At 42.6% G+C, this 21,347-nt stretch overlaps 1 protein-coding gene across 6 annotated transcripts in view; it reads right to left on the bottom strand.

Annotated features, from left to right (window-relative positions):
• Positions 1-2,642: 2,642 nt before the first annotated feature.
• The window catches only part of MMD (monocyte to macrophage differentiation associated), a 44,286-nt gene continuing 25,581 nt past the window's right edge, over positions 2,643-21,347 (bottom strand). For 5 of the 6 annotated variants that reach the window (XM_040581874.1, XM_040581876.1, XM_040581875.1 and 2 more), the window contains 6 exons: positions 14,377-14,458; positions 8,502-8,662; positions 7,592-7,666; positions 7,114-7,215; positions 6,222-6,291; positions 2,643-4,912 (listed from right to left, as the gene is read on the bottom strand). In XM_040581874.1, the coding sequence (XP_040437808.1) occupies positions 4,712-4,912; positions 6,222-6,291; positions 7,114-7,215; positions 7,592-7,666; positions 8,502-8,662; positions 14,377-14,458 (691 nt within the window). In that variant the 3' untranslated portion in view covers positions 2,643-4,711. Of the gene's footprint in view, positions 4,913-6,221; positions 6,292-7,113; positions 7,216-7,591; positions 7,667-8,501; positions 8,663-14,376; positions 14,459-20,411; positions 20,653-21,347 lie in introns of those variants that run through there. The other variant, XM_040581877.1, reaches the window with a different exon arrangement.

The raw sequence follows: 21,347 nt of genomic DNA on the forward strand, positions 1-21,347 counted from the left end.
TATCTCCTGAGAGGACGCTGGGCTCATTAGTCAATGATGTAACTGCTGTTACAGAACCGGTGCTGGCGCCGCTGCTATAGCCCTTTGCAAGAGGACGCTGGTGCCCCAGCTCACCCGGCTAACAGGTGCCCCCGTCCTGCGAAGTGCACCGGCACTGCCACCCTCCCTGCTCGCGGCCAGGCTCAGCACAAGCAGGAGGATGCCTGGTGTGAGAAGCAGCTGGCAAACTGCTCAGTGGCGGAACGCCAGCCCGCGACAAACTACTACCCAAACAGGAATCTGAAAACCTCTTTTTTTAAAGCCACCGCTCTCCCCAGAGAGGGAAAGCCTGTAAGACTCGGTGAGCTCAGGCTGTGCGGGGCACAGATGCTCTGAAGGTGTTTCACCTCAAACTTCTTCGTGTTTGATTTTCAAGGCGGGCTGCAAAGCGCATCCAGAACCCGGCGGGTGTGTTTAGCCCCCGGCACGGCGTCACCTCTGCTCTACCGCCTGTGCCACAGCCGGGCGGCACTGGTCCTCCCGGCACTGCCAGACACCTAACGAAAAGCATCCAACCGCTTCCAGCTCACCACTAGCGCACGCTTCGGGTGTCTTGGGCGCCTGCCCTTCCCAGACCGTGACGGTTCTTGGTGAGTTTATCCAGACGGACGAGGAACGAACCATTTTCAAGGAGCAGAACGCCAGCGAGCAGCCGGCAGCTCTGACGCACCACAGCCCGTGCCACAAGCCGGGGCTGCTGCAGGGAAGGCAGGACCGACAGCACCCACACCGCGGAGCTGGCAAGCGCCCACCTTGTCATCCCGGCCATTCTGTTGTTGACTATTTTTAACTTTAATCTTATGACACCTATTGATGGCAAAAGCAATTAGCGAGCAGAGACCAACATCCTGCATTCTTTTAAAAATAGCAAAGCACCGAGAAAGACTTAGTCAAGCACATGATGTGCACGTGACGGCCTTAGCCTCCGGAGAAATCACGTGGCTAAATACCCCAGACCTAAAGAATCGTGTAGGGGTCCTGAGCATAAGGGACACTTAAGCAAGAGGTTTAATAGAAAAAAAGAAAAAAACCTCTATGAAAAACATTAGTACCTTCTCTAACTGGTTCATTCCAGCCCGACACAAATGCATTTCACCAAGCAGCAGCTCTAAGAATGCTGACACTGTGTGATTTACACAATTCGTGGATCAGCGTGCAGGAGCTGTTACCAGCTGTGGAACTCAGGTAAGGAACCACACTGTGACCGATGACCCACCACAGCGCCGGCCCTCAGCCTCCGCCGTGCGTCACCAGCACGGCCAGCACGGAGGAACTCCTGGCCTGGGGAACAACCAGAACACTGTGAGCGTGACGCAGGCTTGGCGCTTCCAGTCGGGGAAAAAAACAATAAATCAGAACAAAGCTGTGCGAAATGATGTTAAACGGAACCACCTTGTCTGTCTGCTAACACCGACACAGAATTTCGTTTTTAGAATTCTGGAAAAGCACCATAACCAACTGTTTCAAAGAGCCTGAAGCGTCCGTTTTCTACACCGTAATTCAAATAGATACAGCAAAAACCATGTTCAGACACTCAAACCTCCTTTGAAAGGGCTTCATTGCTTACCTAGAACTGGAAGAGTATAATACAATATCTTAACACAATCACGATTAAGAGGGATGTGGGGAAGACATAATTAGACAAGCAGCCCAATTTTATCACTGCTTTTGGTAGCAGAAATAAACATGAATAGTTTATCTGTGCATTCCTTGTTGCTGTTGAATTATAAAAACCCAATACAATTCAAAGTGCTCTCTAGAATAAATCCTTAAATGAATCCCTGCAGATAACAGAATTATTTTTTAGATGCAAACAAAATTATATTGAAAAAATAGAACCTAGAAGTGATAAGACCAGAGGTATCCAGTATTCAAAGTACTCGTTACATCCTGGACACCCTCTGGATCTGCAAAACTAGGACGCACGTTATCACCGCTTCATTTAGACTCAGTGTATTTGTTGCGCTTCTAAAACCTAGAGGCACGGAAAACAGAGAAAAGCAGGTGCTTTTAAAAACATTTTGCTTCAGGAAGGCAAAGAAATTACCTCTCTGCTACTGCAGCAAACCTTACCGGGAAAAGCACTGTTGTTACTCCTGGGAGGAATCAGCCTGGAGAGCTGTAATTAGACAGGGGGGCAGGGGGGTTATAAAAAAAAAAAAAAAAAAAAAACAAAGGAAAAAGCAAATTGACATACTTGTTTTCCAGACAGAAATGCATTTTTAGTTCAGCTTGTCTATATTTTATGCAACGATACCCCTATAGGGATAGGAGAAAAAAAAAATTTAGTGTTATAAAACTGAAAAAAATTCAAAAGCCAGTATATAATAAGACAATTGATCCAGAACAGCAAAAGGGAGCATAGTAAGTTCCCGAAATTCATCAAGATTTAGACATAAATCTACTTTTTTTCCACAGCACAAACCGAGTAACTTGCATCGTGTTCTTTCCTACTGTTTTCGTTTTAAAGAGTTGACCGAGCAAGCACAAGGGTCCTTGGGTTCAACTCGATCCCTTGTGTCAGGAGCGCCAACAGTGTGAAGTCTCTCACTTTCCTGCGTAAGTGTTGGAGGGGAAAACACCAAACACTACGAATACAATGGTTTCCAAATTGCACAAAATGTTTATTGTTAGTCTAGTACATTCAATATCATATTGACTAGAATACAGTAATTCAAAATATTTTTGGCGAATTGAAATTTTTTAAAAACCATTTCAAACACTCCAAAAAGCAATGCCATGAAAAATTAACTTAAAATTAAAACATATTCAAGCAATAGTTTCACTTTTGACTACAGAAAACCTTTACATGTATTTTAGTGGTTTTAACAGTTACTGCATTTAAACAAAATATATGAACTCACAAAAAGTGGAAAATATTAAAATAGACACAATGTTAAAAAAACTGAGGCATCCAGATGTGCGAGACTGTTGTACTAGGAATTACCTGCCCAGCTGTTCCTTTTGTCCTCTTTTGGGGCAGTTAACTAGTCTGCTGTAGTGGTGCCATTTCTCCAATCACCTGATAACACCACACAGCAAAATTCTTCAATGCCTTGAATTTAAAGTTTGTCCCTCTTGTAAATTCTGTATACAAATATATATATTCTAAAATACGTAACCCACTGGCAAATCTAGGTGAAATATTAAATGGTACCTTGAAAAACATCCCTATCTTGCTACTTATTGTTTGCAGACAGGCAATATCCAGAACAAAATCTGAAAAAGGCAACACATTTTGGTTTTGTTTTTAAATACTGACATGAAAAACTGAGTAAATCAGAAAAAGGATAAAGTCAATCTTAATATAAGACATTCATTATAGAGCGGGACAGGATACAATTGTTGGACAAACAGTATTACAATGACTCTTCTACTTCTGGTCACTTAACGCACGTGTTCTACAATCATGACTCGCTACCACAAGTTTGGGTTTCCTGTACAGAAGGACAGCAACACAATTAAGACCAGTCTGACTCTGTCAAGCCCCAGAATGACAAGTGACACCGTATCAGGTTCTTCAGGCTCTCCTCCCTGCAAGGCTGTGCTTGGGAAGAGCCAACAACCTCGAATTCAAAGCGGTCAGCAATCGCTCTGCTCCTGCTGCTCCGACCGGGATTTCCCAACAGAACCACCCCAACACAAGCCGGTGGGAACTGTTCTGGTGGCCAGTTTAAATCCCTTCGAAAATCCAAGCTTAGTATCACAACACTACTAGGTGTACGCGTACTCTGGAGAAATAAGCGGCGCTCTGGTTTGGACAGGGGGTGTTAGCTGTCCCCTTCCACTGCCAGCTCGGCCAGCCCGCTTTCATCCAGGCTGCTGCCTAGCTGGGCAGCACGGAGCAGAACTGGGAATCTTGAGGAGAAAAATCACATCGCCTACCTCTCTTAAAGCACTTAATTTCCATCACTGATAAAGCCAAATTAAGGTGCTGTTTAAGTGGTACTACAGATGAGCAGAATACTGTCATGTTAAAACTCAGCAGAATCACATTTAGGTTTTAGTCTGTAAAAGTGGTTATTACAATTACACCTGTAATACAACCTTTGGAAGAGGTACAATGTTTGCTTGTCAGTACAGTGTGTGGAATGTAACCATTTCTTGCAAGATTTTGCAACATGAGTAACTGCATAGATGACAGTTGTGTGTTTTCAGTTCAATAAATGTACTTCCCAAGTTTACAAAAAACACAAAAAGTTTCTATAAAAGTCTTATTATACCAAGATAATGGGTGGTAAAAGTAGATTATTTGTCCAATTCATGTTTAATAAATGAGTAGTGGAAAGGCGATAGAAACCAATTTCAAATCAAAAGAGATTTTTGCTATTGCACTGACTTCACCCTTTGAATCACTAATTTAGAAAAATTCACGTAGTTAAAAATTGTAAAACTAAACTAGAATACAAAATTTATTTGTAAACATCAGGTAGCCAGTTCTACTAACATGGAATGGACTCTTGGTACTGCAGTACAGTATCTTGATTATTTACAGCACTTGCCATACGATGGGCAATTGCAGGACACATACAACATCAGTTCACAGTAACTGTGTTCAGAGAACTACCAACGTCAGTGCAGGTTTTCTGTGCAATTGTCCAATTTCCCCGAATTCCTTAGGTCAAATAATACTGTTACAGAGGCCAAGTGCAGATTACTTTGCGTGTATCAATCATAAGTGACGAATTATGTCTGCAGGACTTCTGTAAAGGTACTTCCAAATGGCATAGTAATGAACAGCAGCTGCTGTGGCCACAAAGAGGTGCCAGATGGCATGGGCAAATGGAATGACTCCATCGCTCTTGAAGAACACCACACCCAGACAATATATCAAGCCTCCCCAGGCAACCTCCTGAAGTCCATCGGTGTTGCTCTGTCAATTAACAAGGAAAGATGAGAACTGTGGTATAAAGGAGGGAAAGGTATTTTAGGTACAAAATAGCAAGTGCTTTCCGCCCCAAGAGAAGAAAGCTGGCTGTCAGAACTTCGAGCATCTTGGATTTGACAGACGGACAAGTGAGAAAAATCAGCATATTTATATTATACTTTGTGACTATATAATAATATGTTTATAGAATATCTCTCAATAGCACTATAGAGGTAACAGCAGGATAACTCAAGAATTGAGACAAGTTTGATGCTTTGCTTCATGCTCATGAACAGAGCAGACAAACATGCAGAAAAAGAAAACCACAGCACCGTGTGCAAGCGTTGAGTTTAATGCAACTCCCACTGGCTGGATGAAACACCTGGCAAGGTTTTGGCATAGCAGAGCATTCACATGGACAGTTAAGGCATTATCTTCTAGATGTGTCAGATTTGTATCAGCAGCAGACAGGGTTATTCAAAGTTATTCAAAATGTGTAACTATAAATAAACGATAAAGTTTTGAGTTGGACAAGATGGTGTAGATGCTTTACAAATGCACCAAGAAGCTTTTTCTTAATAAAACCCAAAAAACCCAAAAGCACCAGTTGCTGAGAGATCAAGTATCCCAGATATGGTGCATCAGTTTGATACAGTTCAACTGCTTCTCAGCTTTTAAATTTTCCCCTGCTTCACTAATAAAAAAAGCCTCTAGTAAGAGCCAAAATACTCTAGCTTTGTTGCCCCTGAGTAATTTTGAAAGGAGCAAGAGTCAATTTACTTCTCCCATCTTGGTCCAGACCACAGCATTAATTTATTTCCAGAGAGCTCTTACACATACCAAGACAAAAGAAAATGTGCCATCAGAAATCCACTCCGCTGCTATGAAGAAAAAGCTTCTTTCCCAACTTGAAAGTGAGTAAGTGGGAATTAAGTTCATAAACAGTAAAATCTAGAAATATTCCTCAACAGGTTAAAGGTACTTCACATCTGTATCATTTTTACTCAAACAGAAGTAATTGAATTGTTACGTCCAACATCCTTTCAGAAGTGAGGGTCTTCAGAAGTGAGGTCCGGGACCTAAGCTCTTTTCATCTAGACCCTGTGGCCCAGATTCAACAAACCAAGGTAGCATTCCATTGACATGTAAACCATAAACCCTAAATATAAATGACTATATTTGGTTCTTCTGCAGAGAACATTTACAATTATGGCGGACTAAAATCTTTTCAGATGAAAGATAGCTGCAGTGGAACTTAAGCTAGTTATAAAAGGAAAGTCTGCATGTTTGTAATGTTAATAGTCACATTCCTTACCATGGATGTCACTACCAGAGCAGGAGAAAATCCCATCGCTAAATAGAAAAAGAGTTCAACGATCTTATACCTAAAAAGGAACAATTTGAGTCATCTAAGGAGGTGTACAAGAGGATGAACATTTCCGTCAATAGTAACAAAATATTTCAGGTTTTATGTTAGCATGGGTCCATCAAACTATTCAAAAAGCTTTCTGTGCAGATAAGTAACCAATGTTTTATAACATAAACAAAGCTAGCCTTTTATCTCTGCATTGTACAGTTGCAGGTAATACCTTGCTCTCTAAATACTGCCTAAATGCATCATGCATTTGCATTAAGTACTAGTGAGAATAAAACATTGAGACAACTTATTTTCTTATTTAACAAGAACCTCAGTAGCTCATTGCCAAAACAAAAAAGTTGGTTCTTGCTTGCTCCCTGAGGATATGAAAGCAGGCTCAAGAATTCATATCTGAAACTCAGGGACTTGCACTTCAAAACAAAACCAAGAAGGTAGCAGGAGTCAATATGCATTGGTATCTATAAACAATATAATGTTGCAATATTATATTATTACCTAATGCTACATAAATCAGGGGCATAAGAAAGTCATAATTTCAACTGCTTTCTTACCCTACCCACTCTCACCCCTGCTTTGTTGTAGCAAAAGTTAAAATTTTAGAAGCGGATACTTCCCTCCCAGTCCTTTAAGAGAAGACAATAATATAGCCTAAAGACATGTTATTACAGGGCAAATATAATTATCTTCTGACAAGACCTAAGTCTGCATCACTCTCATCATGTATTTCCACTTTTCAATGTGTGAAAGGCTGGATAAGAACACTCAGAAATCAAGAAAGCCCACACCTTTTAATTTCAGTTTAAAGTTAAATGCAAATAATAATTCTTACTTTTCATGGTAGAGAAACACATAAATGGTTCCTCCAGCAGCCATCAGCCAGATAAACCAACGCATGTGAGATGCCAGAGGTCCGAGCTCACGTAGATTTAACCTGGAGGTACAAAGATTTAAACAGTCACAAATGAATGGACCAAACCGACACAAGACTAGTAGGGTTTGATAAAAATAAATATTTAGAGCTGTAAAGTTAGGCATGATGCAGGGAGAAGACACTTGGGACATTCTATATGCAGACAGGTAGAAAGTGTGTTTGCATTGATGTAAGGGAAGCATAAACTGGGGTATGTGGAATATAAACTCCATCCTGCTGTTTTCTAACATTACTTTCAGCAAATCCCAGGGGATTACGTTGTGATGCATTTTGCAATGCATTTAAGAAGACACCTATAGATTTTGGAAAGTCACAATGATAAAACATTTACATTGGAAAAAGCTTTAGTTTTGAAACTGCACTTCAGATTTCTTACCACGGTGCATATGATGCTGCAATAAAGACATAGATCATCATTCTGTCACACATGTGAAAGCAATGCTCCATTGTCCTAGTAAGAGAGAGAAGAAGTCACCAAGACAGATTTTGGAAAGGTTTTTTTATCATTTCAGTTTCCTGACACACTTTGGTATTACTCTGGGGAAATACCATCAGCTCCATAACCTCTTAAAACCATCTGGAAGACTGTCCAGCTGACTTCAGCTTCAGGAAGTCACACGCAAGACACGCAGGAGATGAGCACTCCTCCGCTCCTCTCCTCTTCTCTCCCGCTGCATCCTGCTCTCCAGCAAGCAGGCTGAAAGCTGTCACCTTAACTCTGCCTCATCCAAACCCGTTACCATTCAGCGACTACTAGTACAATTCAGTTTATGGCCCAGAATTATAGACGGGTCATAATGGGACCAAAAAGTAAAATAAAATTTAAAAATAACAAATCAAATCGCATCTTAGTTCTGCTATTGCTGCCTTGCTCCCAAGGAGGCTTTCTGCTAGTTAGCTGTGTGTCGTATTTTAATTCCCTTGGCAAACTCCATGTTCCTTAAAATATCTGAGCACACCATAGTTCCAGACAATGTTCTGACTTCTGCAGTGGGATTATATCCACTATGCAGTTAGATTGTGTTTTTCCCATTTCATTTTATGGATTAAGAGCCACTAGGGCCTAGAAAAACACGTATTTTCTTTGTGAAAAAGCAGCAGACATTAGAGTTCATTTGTATTCTGAGCCTGGCTCACTATTTCTTCCAACAGAATCAAGAGTGTTTTCTTCATGATTCAGTACAAGGTACCACTCCAACCTTCTGTAAAATTGTGGTTTTGACCAAGAAACACAATGGAAAAACATCACAGAACATGAAAATAAAACATACATCTTATAGCAATACCTTAAGTGGCTCTTTTTCCAAGAAACGATATGAAATACTGTGGAGACAATGAAGAGGGCGCAGAGCCCCATGCCATACATCCATGCTGTTATCTTTTCCCATCGATCATCAGACAGCCGGTGGAGAAGGGCACTACCCACGATCGCGGGAACAATAAGGAACTAAGAAAACAAAAGGCCACTGTTAAGTCTTCCCTGGCAGCCAGCGTAGTACCATCCACAGCACCGCACCAGTGGGGCAGATAAAGTTCCCTTCCAGGCCCTACGCTGTGCCTTAAGATATTAATTTGTTCACCTGAACTGTAAATAAGTTTCACAGGTTAAATTCTTGGCAGTTTAACCCAAGCCTCACATGATAAAACAACAAAGCTAGGAACAAATAATGTTTAAACAAAACTGGCAACTCTGCTTTGCATTACAGGTTTGATAGCTGGGACTATCTAGCTGGGCCAGCCTGCACTGCCCGCGCCCTTTACCTACCTACAGACTGGAAGAAACTGGGGCTCTGATCACAATTATAGTGCAGAAGATGCAGAGTATACCAAATGAATCTGAGAAGTAGTTAGTTAATCCAGAGATTTAAAAAAAAAAAAAAAAAAAAAAAGTGGCTTTTACTTTAGGCTTTTGAAGTACATCAACTGTAGCTCCATTCCTTCCTTTTTTTAATTTTTTTAGCTATATTTCCTTCCTTTTTGCAAAATTTAGTACATTTATGCCAAAAGCTGCAAAGTCATGGAAATGAAAAGTATGGTATTCCTATATCCACAGCATTTGGACAGAGGTGAAAACACTTTCCAGGTCTTGTAACGAGCCTAGGGAAGTTGACCTCATGCGCTTTGAGGCCAAAAATAGCCTGCCAGCCTGGCTTCTCATTTATCACAAACCATAAATTTCCATACACATATCCTGGACAGCCCCCACGTTCAAGAAAGGTTCAAGTGTTTCACTCCTCAGGAGACCAGTCACGCCTGTTTTCCACATATGACATTGCAGTTCAAAGTGCAGCTGAAGCCCTTGAGACAGCAAGGAACTGATGAGATGTGGCAGTTGGGTCATTCAGTTTTTCCAGGGACAGGAAGATACTGATCTCCAGAAACCGTTTTTCAGCAGTTTCTTTAAGCTGTGCAGACATGGTGTACCCACGGTCATCAGTTTCCTTCCCAATTTCTAGTGCAAATTTCAGTTTTGACTAAACTTGACAGAGAACTAAAAGGTTTCAGAGATTATGCACCCACAAGTATCATCAACGCAAGTGCTAGGTAAAATAGCAAATCCCTGCAAATCCCCTGCTCAAAGCCTGAGCATGAAATGCTCAGAGATTCTGCCTGGAGCTCTGATTGATACCATTTTATAGGTAGGAAGACCTCTTTGGAAACTAGATTTAGATATTACACTGAACAACTTGTCTTTCCTACACAGATATCCCAGCCTTTTACCAGTCTACTGAAGTATTTCACAAATTAAGATATGATACGTAATACTCAAACGGGCCAACACAAGAGTTTCATACCGATCACTTTTCCCAGTAATTATTGTATGTGAAGTTATAGGGTTAAACTAAACAAACAAATTTCTTATCACCTCTTTCTTTGTACCTTCAGAACGAAGAATACAGCCATGACTGAGCACGTGAATGAAGACCTGAATTCATCACTTTTCTGCCTTGTCAAGGCTCTGAAGAACAATCCTAATTCTCACAGGGAAGAGCGCTATACTACCATGAGAAGGATTTACTGTGTTTTCTAAGTATTCAATTCGGGAACACTTTCCCTCTGTGCCTGATATGCTTCATGGGAACAGTTAGACTAAACAAGAGATGTTTTATTACTATTTCTGACCAAAAATAGCTAAAGACAAAATCCAGAAATGATACCCTGCTGTTCCAGCCAACTGGATAAAAGTTCTTTAGCTACTAATGCCATAACAGATAACATACGATACAACAGACTTCATTGTATCTAAGCTCCATCTTACAAAAGAAATATAACACTGTAGTCAACAAAACTGGGCAGATTTTCCCATGTTCATTTGAAAACAATCTCTAGCCCAAAAACTGCGTTTTAATCTTCAGAATGGAGAAGCAATCAACTAGCCCTATAAAAGGAGGGCTGTTTAGCAAAAAATTAGTCAAAGAATCAGAACTAATAGAATGAGTGCGATTGTGCCATGTCAGTTTACAGCAATGACATAGCATTTCTAACTTGCCAGCATTCCTAGCAAAAAAGCTAGCTAGAAGTCACAAAAAGCTTTGCTTATTTCATCATGAAGCACTACTCTTCCCAACAGATATCATCAAACCCAGCAACTTAATGTACTGTGAACAAACCCAGAACCATGATATTCCATCTTACTAATTGTAGCACCTTCATTAATAGTTGCTAAATCAGAAATGGGGCTGAGAGAGATCTACAGAACAAGAGAGCAGGCAACTTAGTTTCACTAAATTTTCTAGAAAAATGCCAGAACAAAATTAGAGCATGAAGTTACAAAACCCTCTGCGATAAGGAGGAAGACAAAAGATAAAAATCTATTTATTTACAGCTATAGGCAGGAATCTTTAAGAAAAGACATGGGCACAACCCTTGTGTGATGTATTTTGGGAAACAATGCCTACAGTCACAAACAGTGGCCACTGCAAAAGCCTTAAGGCACAAAGAAAGATGCTGAAACAACTTATCTGCCACACTTCAGGGAAATTGTACTCTCTGGTTACTAACTTATGGCAAATCATCTGGTATCTTCTATCTATCTAAGGTTGCTTAGGATACTGGTACGTTGGTCAGTATTTTATCTGTGTTCTTCCCATATTTCTGTAGACAATCTCTCCTGCAGAGAGGTTTAAAAATCTGTTAAAAATTTTGCTTTTGTATGTAACATTCACGCCAAATTACATTATTTTCTTTGTACGCAAGGCTACGCACGTCACATAGTCGGCAACAATGGCTTTTGATGCACAAGCCGCTGTAGCAAAGCATGGCGTTATTGTTCCAATTTCACGTGCCTTTCATTGAGAGGGAAACACTGACAGCATGAAGATGGTCCCAACGCTTCCTCTTTGGAAAGGAGGACAACGGAAAGATCAACAAATCAGCCAAAATTGCATGTGACACTTAGAGGGAACCAGGAAGGGCCGTGTCCACCTCCAGCTGCCTGCTCCAGGAGCGCAGTCCTGAAGCCAAGTACGGCGCCTCCCTGCTCACCAGTTTTCTCAAGGAAGGAGACAAGCGCTGTGCAGCGGGAAGCTTACTGGGAACATCGGTTGTGCAACCCAGAGCGCAGAGGAACTGCTAATATCAGCCAGGTGGAACAGAGACATTTTCATCTTAAGAGCCCTTCTGAAATTTTGATGACCCCTACTTCCACGCTCAAACAGCCTGCTAAATGCTCCAAGCCTCATTTTTTAAATATTTATACCTCTCTCTTTTTTTCCATGCACTGCACAAACCATGACTGGAACAGAGAGACTATAACTTATTTTAAGAACAGTTCCTCCTTTTAAGGCAGTTGGAAGAAACTTTTAGAGCAGTACAAAGCAAGCCGTGTCTAAATTCTGAGGGTTTCATACAACACAGTATCTTTTCTCTGATAAGCCTTACGTACATCAGAAGTTTCATGATGAAAGAGCCATCCCTCCCCTTAGATTTAGCTTACCTTACAAGTTAAATTCTTACAACTCCTGCTTCTCTCATATACTGTTTCCTTCCTGTTCTTCTAAACACAGAGAGCAGTCTTTTCTGTCCCTGTATTCAACTTTTTAGCTGCCCTTCCTGACTCCTAGTGTCTAAGGACAAGTCAGTGCTTCATTTAAAGCTAAAAAAAAACCAAGACATTTTAAATAGCCTTACTAGTTATAAATTTGAAAATACCTTACTATGGTACACAAAGTTACCTTCGAAGTACTGTAACAAAAAGCTACGCATGGGATTCTGTATCTCCAGTTATTGTTGGGTTTAGGGTTTTGGTTTTTCTTTTCTTTTTTTTTCTTTTAAATACCTGCCTAAACTGACTACTGCATATTTTTAAGTCAAAAAACAGATGGGATACCTACAGCAGAGTACAGCCACGCTCGTAAAATTCAAGTTGACTGCTTCCTGAATTATGAATAAAGCTTTGGAAAAAATGCATGGAGAACCATTGCTAAACTCTGTTTTGTAGAAATTATATCAATGCCTAATTGAAAACTCATACTGTAATCAAGTGGCAAAGACTCAACCACTTGACCATCTACCATTTAGTAAAATGGTCTGTAACACACAGAAGCAAGTGCGTCCCCCCAGCTACTTCTGTATAATCCACTCTGCTTTCCCAGATCAGATTTCTATTTCAAGGCTTTAAAGTTTAATAAAAAAATATTTATTGCATACAATTTTATTTAATAAGTAACAATCCCTCTTTTATACCTCACTTTATTTTCTTCCAAAAGGTATGTTAATATTGTATATCTCCAAGCTGTTAACAGTTCATGATAGGTTTTAGCACGTAGCTTGACTGTTCTGAAAGTAATAAGAGACTTTCACCAGAACCTGTAGAACACCACAAAATACTGATATGACATCCTGGCTGTAACCCACTGCTAACAGGCAGGAATCAGACATGCCTGTTTTTCAATTAGATGAATGCTAGAACTGCTAAGGAGTACAGCAACTTCTGCCAGATATTTTGAAATCTAACTTTTTGGCCAGAGTAAATAAGATTTGTACAAGGATTATGAGATAAACTACATATTTGTGCTAACTAACAGCATGTTGCTTCATTCTCTAGACAAATAAGCATATATTTACATAATGCTGTACATGAGAGCCTTGACTTAAAACCACATAAACTTCAGTTACCTTTTCTATATGTAAACCTAGGTGATTCTGTTTTTACCAGCAACAATGAGCTATATGTTGGTTATTTATAAAATATACACAAAGGATCCTTAAGAACAGAGCTCCTTCTAAAACTGAAGAGTCCCATGCGCTACCCTGAGCATTCGTATCTGCAGCTTACTTGGAAACACTGGAGATAAGAGACTGAGGACAAAGTCAAACATACTTCAGATGTTTGGAGTTAAACAAGGGATTGAGGAAAAGCACAAGCTGATATTATAAAAGGGCAAATGCTATCTTAAAAAACAAACACACATATTTTTAAGTCCTTTTCAAAGTGCCAGACAGCAAATTAAACTTCCCAATCACTACGAGAGAGAGAGAGAAAGAAGGGACTGCTTGCTTTATTTTGTATATATCATATATTCAAATCTAGTACAGGGCCTTACATTATGAAAATAAGGACAGACTAGGATTTTTAGTACGGCTGTCAGCATCGTTAGTGCATCTTTCAAAATAGCAGATTTGTCAAAGAATCAATTTGTAGATATAAAGTATCAGAACTAAGTCATTCCAGCTCTTCTAGCTGATACCCACATGATGGTCTTATGAAGCCTTCCACTTCTAACAGGAATAAATCTTTCTTATACTTGCAGTATACAATTTGCAAAATATTACGTCAGCATAGCACTGGGGAATCTGCCTTGCAAGACTGACTAGTATAGGCCTATATTCACTTTACCGTAGTCATCCTTTGACTGGGACAGAAGAAAACCATCTAGTTGAAGACATGTAACTTAAACTTAGGTGAAAAGGAATCTTAAGAAGTGTCTGGAGCTCCTAGAGATCCAGAACAGGGACTAGTGATTACCAACGATCTAATTAATTTTCTAGCCTGTTATAGCTGAAGCTTATACACCAAAACCCAGAGAGGCTTCAAATACGAATATGCTTGGGCAAAGGTAAGCACTGAGCCATCCAAACCCACAAAAATTTACTGAGGCATTTGGTTCGAGGGGGGGGGGGGGGGGGGGGGGAAGAAAAAAGAAAAAGAGAAGTACTTACTGCATGTGTGTAACAGTTAGCAGCATGCTCATAGCAAGTGGGTTTGTAGCGGCTGTTTGCTGGAGCTGGGTGGTTCATGAACCTGTAGAACAATTAAGAGATATTTTTAGGAAAGTTAATAAACCATCTCTTTTGAGTGTCACAAAGGAATACCTCCAGCCTAGTAGTATGAAAAATTATAAGTACAGACATGTTAAAAGTAACTGTTAATTAAATTTTAAGTTCTCCCATATAAGGTCTCGTAACAGAAACATGTTAGATAAAACTCTGTGACTGTCCGTCACAGTGGGTGGTTATCTTTAACCAAGACTCTGCACATAGAAGTCAGACTGCCTCTTTTCCGACAGCTTGGTTGGATGAAGAATGAACTATTTCCTATTTAAGTTACCCAACACGGACACAAATTACTCCAGAAATATGGACTTCATCATAGCTGCCAAGGTTACTCTTCTTTTAAGAAGTTCTTGAAACTATAGCAATATTCCAGTTCTATAACACCTTGCAATAAACCAACTTGAACGTTGGCTTTTCAGCTCCTATAGCGAGCAATATTTGTGTTTGAAGCATTAGGTGGTTCAATTTTTCTTTGAGGCTAATCCTATCTTCTGTCTGTACCTAAGACCCAAGCTACACAGGGATGAAAGGAGACTCTAATGGTTAACTCCAAAGCAGCAAAGTTTCAAGAAGCTTTACACAGACATTCTGCCTTTTCCTCCAAGAATTTTCAAACACTACCTAACAAACAATCACAACAAACAGTCTTTTCAAGCCAAGTGAAATATAATAAAAAAATTTGAGAAAGTTTTGGAATAACTTGCCAGTACAAATGTTGCTTTTAAATTTTCAAAAAAAAACAAGCACTGGAGTTGTTTCTGTGAAACCACACAAATTCAAATCCGTGTATAAAATCCTCTGAAAGACAGGACATATTTGTATGTAACCAGACAGTCATGAACTACTCCAGCTACAGTACCATGTATGTTATCCCAGCACAGCCTACTATCATACAAAAGCGATTCTCTTTCACTAATAAACTCCAGTTTACTCCAGACTATTATAAAACTATGCACTGACCGTTAGTCAGGTATCCAACAAGCCAGGAACAGCCTCACAACAAATACAGAACACGTCTGTATGTTTCAGAACAGAGAGCAGCTTTGTTGGCTAGATTTACATAAAGGGCTTGTTAGACAAACTGTGGTCCTCTCCCATGTCCCTCCTGGTTTAAGTCAAAATCAGTCCTATTTTTATGACATCCATAAAATACTGGGTGATCTCAAACCAGGGAAAACCAACCAACAAAACCCTACCAGAAGCTCATAGCCTGAGTAAGCAGTTCCAGATTTCTGGGATACAAGACACTTGGCTCTCCTGACTGATTTATTAAGTAATTTTTATAAACAATTTTTTTTCTAACCTCATATTTGAGGATGTAACAACAATGATAAAACAGTGTCACGACCTCTCTCCAAATTGTGGCAGTTTCAAAAAACAGTTTCAACTGTTACTGATACACAGGACAAGAAAAATGTGAACACCATTCACAGACACCAAGTATAAATGGTTGTTAGCAAAGTAGTAACTCCACAGGAGTTAATATATTGTTAAAAAATGGCAATTCTTTTGTCAGTGACAAATGACACCTTGCTCTCATCTCCAAGAGCTTAACAACACTGTAGTCATATACACGGGCTCACAGAACATTTAGAAAATTATTTTGTTGCCCAGTACGTACAGGTCTTCAACAGCTGCTGGAGACCATCTCTGCATCCTCTAAAGATGGAACATTCAGTTTACTCAGTTCTGCTTCCAAGTTAGGAAAACATTTAAAAATAAAAGCATCTGTTGGCTCAGCTAAGTGACCAGGATTAGACTGCCCTTGCCCAGCTCCGTAAATTAAAAATAACGGGAAACCTTTCAGTGATTACATCTAGAATATTACTACATTTCTCCAAAGGCCATGGTGGTACGTTGGAAGTCTCACAAGAAGTCAAAAATTAAAAAAAACAAACAACAAACCACCAACAAACAAAAAAATATAGAACCAAAAGGAACAAGCTTATCCTCAGTATTAGCTTTATAATTTCAGTAGTTCCAAATTTCTAGATCAGATATTATTATCATCTAAAAATCTATAAATAATTGAAGGTAGACCGCTAATGGGACCTTCTGTTATTCAGCAAAGCACTACTTTTAATTATTTAATTTTTTTTTACTTTTAATTTATAGTTATTTAGTAGAAAAGGTATCTGATCTTTCTAAAGCAGAGCCTGGGGTAATGTTAGATTTTTGACAGAATTATGAACAAACACATCAAAAGAGTCAATTTATTATTAGGTCCTCTTCTTCTCACTAATTTAAAGACAGTTTCATTAGCATTAAAACAGAATATAAACACATTAACAAAGCTATCCTTTTTCTGTTATCTAGACAAAGAGTTGTGTTTTTTTTTCTCCCTTTGTGCCAGCACAGGAATGATGCAAGCATTTGTTCATCTGCATGGCAACTTTAGGCTGAGAAAACAGACAAGCATCCGGTTTCTGAAAACTTCACATTTCCAAACCTTTTTTAAACTGTTTTTTCTTAAAAAATTCTGATGATTTAAATTAAAACAACAACAAAAACGGTTAGCAACGTGGCTGTTGAACAGAAAGCTTTATAGGACTCCCACAATAGCTGAAACTCACTTTTCTTCCACCAGAGAGAGTCCCAGCAGAACACCACCCTTAGCAACGCTTCACCCCCCTTCACTGACATGTTTACACTAATAACACCACCACTAGCGTGCTTTGGCAGGGGAGGAAGAGTTAGGACCTTCCAGAAAAGGATCTCGCAGCAGCCCAGCACCTACCTTTGCTGCACACTGGCCATACCTGCACCTCTCCTCTCTGAAAGGTACCTGCAACATGCGGCAAGACCCAGCGAGCAGACGCTGGTGCACATTTGCTCAGGTCACTACTCACAGAGAACGTTTTCAGCGGAGCAAAGCTTCACTTACTTCCCTATGCCTTTTGATAACACTATTCATAAACGTTGATCAGCAACAACTTTAGGGGAAGGGTCATTTAAAAAGTGGTTGATGAGGGCACTAATTCCAGCCAATGCCTCTCTTGAGTTTGCTTCATTTCCAGTTTGACAGTTCGTGTTTAATGTCTTAAGAAACAGACCTGAAGTTTGAAAATAGCTGCTTTGTGATACTGAAGTACTCATCAAACCCAGGAAAAATTATTCTGACACATGCTGTTGCGAGTCAGTCCTATACTCCTGTAGCTATATATACATACATTGCAGTATGAAGGCAGAAGAACCTGGCTGCAGACTTACAGTCCAGAGGCAGAAACTGCTCTGTTCTTTCTTAGAGAGAAATAAATAAATAATCCCCATACCACCACCACCAACGGACACTACTTGTTTTCTGCCACGTGAATGCTGCAACACAGGGACATTGTTCTTCCTCCTAACTATGGGTCAAGTTTGCCTCTTCTGAAAAAGATAATTGTGAGGAATATAATCTCACCTTCCTAAAAGTGGAAACCCAATATACAGCATTCAGATGCTGTTTACTCCTAAATAAAGGCTCTCTGTAACACAACCATTAAGGTTATTAGCAAATACAGGACAGCCTGATAAGCTCCCACTGAAGAGGGCTACAGTTTACAGGAAACATCTTTTAAGTGAAGCCTTTTGATTCTCCAATAAATCCCTAATGTAGTCTTTAATAGAAGCAGTATGAAACCAGAGCCATTTAATCAGGGAATATGCAGCATTATCTCACAAGAACCCATAAATACTTCTCCATTTAAGATACTGACAATCAATGATTGCTAAGATAAAATATTTACTCCCTCAATATCAGAATATGAAATTTCTGAAATTTCATTTCATTTCACAGTAGACTAACAAGTACTCGTAGCCAGCCACAAGTGCACAATGCTTTTGCACTGAAGAGGCATGCGTTCATTTTCACAATTTAAATGCATTCTTAAAGCCCTAGATCTACTTGAAGCCAAGGAAATCCAAGCTTCATAATTTCACAGTACACAACCAACCTTCTCTGATGAGCACATTCCCAGTATAAGTGGAAAAGGGGTATTAAGAAAGACATACTGCAATGTAAAACAAGAGGGAAGAAATTCTTACCTCCCCCTTTACATTACTTGAACTTTGATCTTGCAACACGTCAAATATTTACAACGTTAAACATATGTACTGATCCATTCTTTGTGAGACACCCCGATCTCAAGTCCCGATTCATTTCCAAGGAGTAGATGCTTTATGTTTCGTAGTGATTCCAGAATTAAGAGACCACAGTATTTGGGAGAGAAAGCAGGAGGAAAATCTGAGGGCTCTTAATGCTTTGTCTTTGCACATAAGCCCAGCTTAGAAAAATAAATTCTAAAATCCCAAATCCATGGCAGATATCTGTATGGCATTTGTCTGGTATCACAGCAAGCTCATATACCCCAAACTGCAGAATTAAAAAAAAAGCATTCTTTAAACCTTGCCTTATTCTGGATTCCCATCTGCTGAATGAATTATTCTTTCAAGCATGAATTAAAATGTCAGTAAAAACAGCAAGCACTGATAATAGCCTCAGAGATCTGGATTTTTTAGTCTTTTCAGGAAGTACGCTGCCTTTATTCAGCTCAAAAGGCCTCATACTTCCTTTTACCAGCTCAAAAGTTCATTACCCCTTTTTGCATCTTTTTTTTCTCTGTGCTTTCCAGCAGCAGGAGAGGCCGTTCAGATCTAGTAAGACACAGTGTATGAGAAACTGCAACCAGGTGGAGATAACTCCACAAAACCAGCAGTGGCATACATTAAATGGGGTTACATATTTAGATACTGAAGCGATTTTAATGTTATCTCATCTCTTTGTTCTCAAGAGGAAAAACAAAGGAAGCCACAAGCAGGTCAAAATAGATCAGCAATGTATTTTCATGATGACTGTTTAGGTAAAATTTTGAAGAGGAATGAATAGGTTTATAAAAGCTTGCTTTCCTTGCCCAAACTTTCAGATATTTCCCCTTGATGAATTCAGTCCATTTGGTTAAAAATAGAGCCATATTCCTCTGGCCCAGGCACCTTCCTTCCTGGATTAGAACATACCTAGCTGTGGTTTGTAACTGTTCGTAGAATCTTCGCTATCACTGAAGAGCTGAGCCAGAGCAATGACTGGGATGAGTACAGCAGCAGGGCACTTACGGGGAAATATCAGTGCCGTCACCCGCTGCGGGAAGGTGCGCGTACTTACACGGTACTGGAGATAAAATGAAATCTGCAATTCTCGGGGAATCCCTGACCCGCTCAGCATGGCAGGGGCCCCTCTGCACCCCGCTGGCCTCGCAGCCGCCTCAGCCCCCCGGCCAGCGCCAGAGGCCAAACCTGAGGTGAGGGGGGAGCGCACAGCACCCCCTGACCCCCCCAGATTTCTCTTTTGCTCCTCTTTGGGTTTTACTCCCCGGCTAACCCTCAGAGGCAGGCTGGCGGCGGGCGCAGGGCACCTGCTGAGGGAAGCCGCAGCAGAAGCCGGGCTGGCCCTCACCACTCACCGGCCCCGCACCCGGCCTTTGTGCCACCCAGCACCTGAAGCCACATCCGTACGGGTGTGCCCGACCCCCCGCACCGGGCCGCTGCCCCCCGCCGCCGGCAGCGCCCACCGCCCGCACCGGGGCTGCGCGGGGGCACGGCCCGGCCCTGCGGCGGGCAGAGGCGGCTCGGCACGGCGCGGCTCGGGAGCCACAGGTCGGGGCGGGGGTGGGACACACGGCCGGGTGCGTGGCCCTTCATCCACGTAAAGGGATGGGGAAGGAAGAGAAAATGAAACCCACGAAGGCCACGCGGAGCCCCCCTCACGCCCTGCCCTCCCCGCCCGCCACCGGCCCTCGGCCCCGGGGAGGGCGACCGGCACCTCAGCAGCGGGGACCGGCGGGTACCCCCGCCCCAGCCCCGTCAGGGGAGCGGGCGGCAGGCCGGGGATCCCAGCCCTCAGGGCGGCCCGGGGCGGGGTGAGGGGTCCCCGGGGGCGACCTCACCTCCTGAACCTCTCCTGGAGCCGCCGCATGGATCCGGGCCGCCCGCCCCAGCCGGGCGGCGGGCGGGGGGTCGGGCCGGGAGGCTGCGGGCGGCTCCTGAGGCGGCGAGGGCCGGGGTCCGGGCCCTCATTGGCGTGCGAGCGGCCGCGGCGCGCAGCGACGGCCGGCGCCGTCCGTCGGTGAGGCGCGGGAGCCGGGCGGGCGGCTGCTTTAACCGGCCTCTCGGCTGCTCTCGGCCCGCCCGGCCGCGCTTCCCTCCGCCCCGGCCCGCCCACAGCGGCCGCCCCCGGCGCGGCAATGGCGGGAGGGCGCGGGGCCGATGATGGCGGGGGGCGGCCCTGGGGGGCGCAGCGCTGCGGCAGGCAGCGGGGGGGCCGGAGCCGCGGCCTGGCGGCGGGGGTCGCGCCGCGGGCGGCCCAGGCTGAGCCGGGCTCCCAGCGCCGGGCCGGGAAGCAGCAGCGGGGGGTGCTGAGGGCTCCCCCCGGCCGGGGCCGCGCTCCCCGCCCGCAGCCCTGGCAGGGCCGGCCGCGATGTCACCGCGCCGAGGGACGGGGGCAAAGTCTCGCCGCATCCACCCCCCCCCGGGACACGCGGTGGCCGGGAGATGTCATCTCACCTCAGGCTTGGCCTGGGGGGGGGAGGCTGAATCCCCCCCGGCTGACACCCCCCACCGGGGCGCTGGGCTCCTGCTGCGGCACAGGCCCGGCTGTGCCCCAGGGCCTGGCACGGCACGGCCCAGCACAGCATGGCTAGGCACGGCAGGGCACAAGGCTCCTCCAGCAAAGCCGCAGCTCTGCTGTCGCATAAAGTCGCGCGTGGAATAATTTACTCTGCTCTTAGTCGAGGTTACAGCGGCCAGAGTGCTGGTGGGAGCCTGCCCAGCTATCTCCCTGCCCCCCCCCCAGCTGTAAGCCACAATCTTATCTCCCCAAACCA

Source organism: Falco naumanni, chromosome 1, assembly GCF_017639655.2.
Source record: "Falco naumanni isolate bFalNau1 chromosome 1, bFalNau1.pat, whole genome shotgun sequence".
Lineage (NCBI taxonomy): Eukaryota > Metazoa > Chordata > Aves > Falconiformes > Falconidae > Falco > Falco naumanni.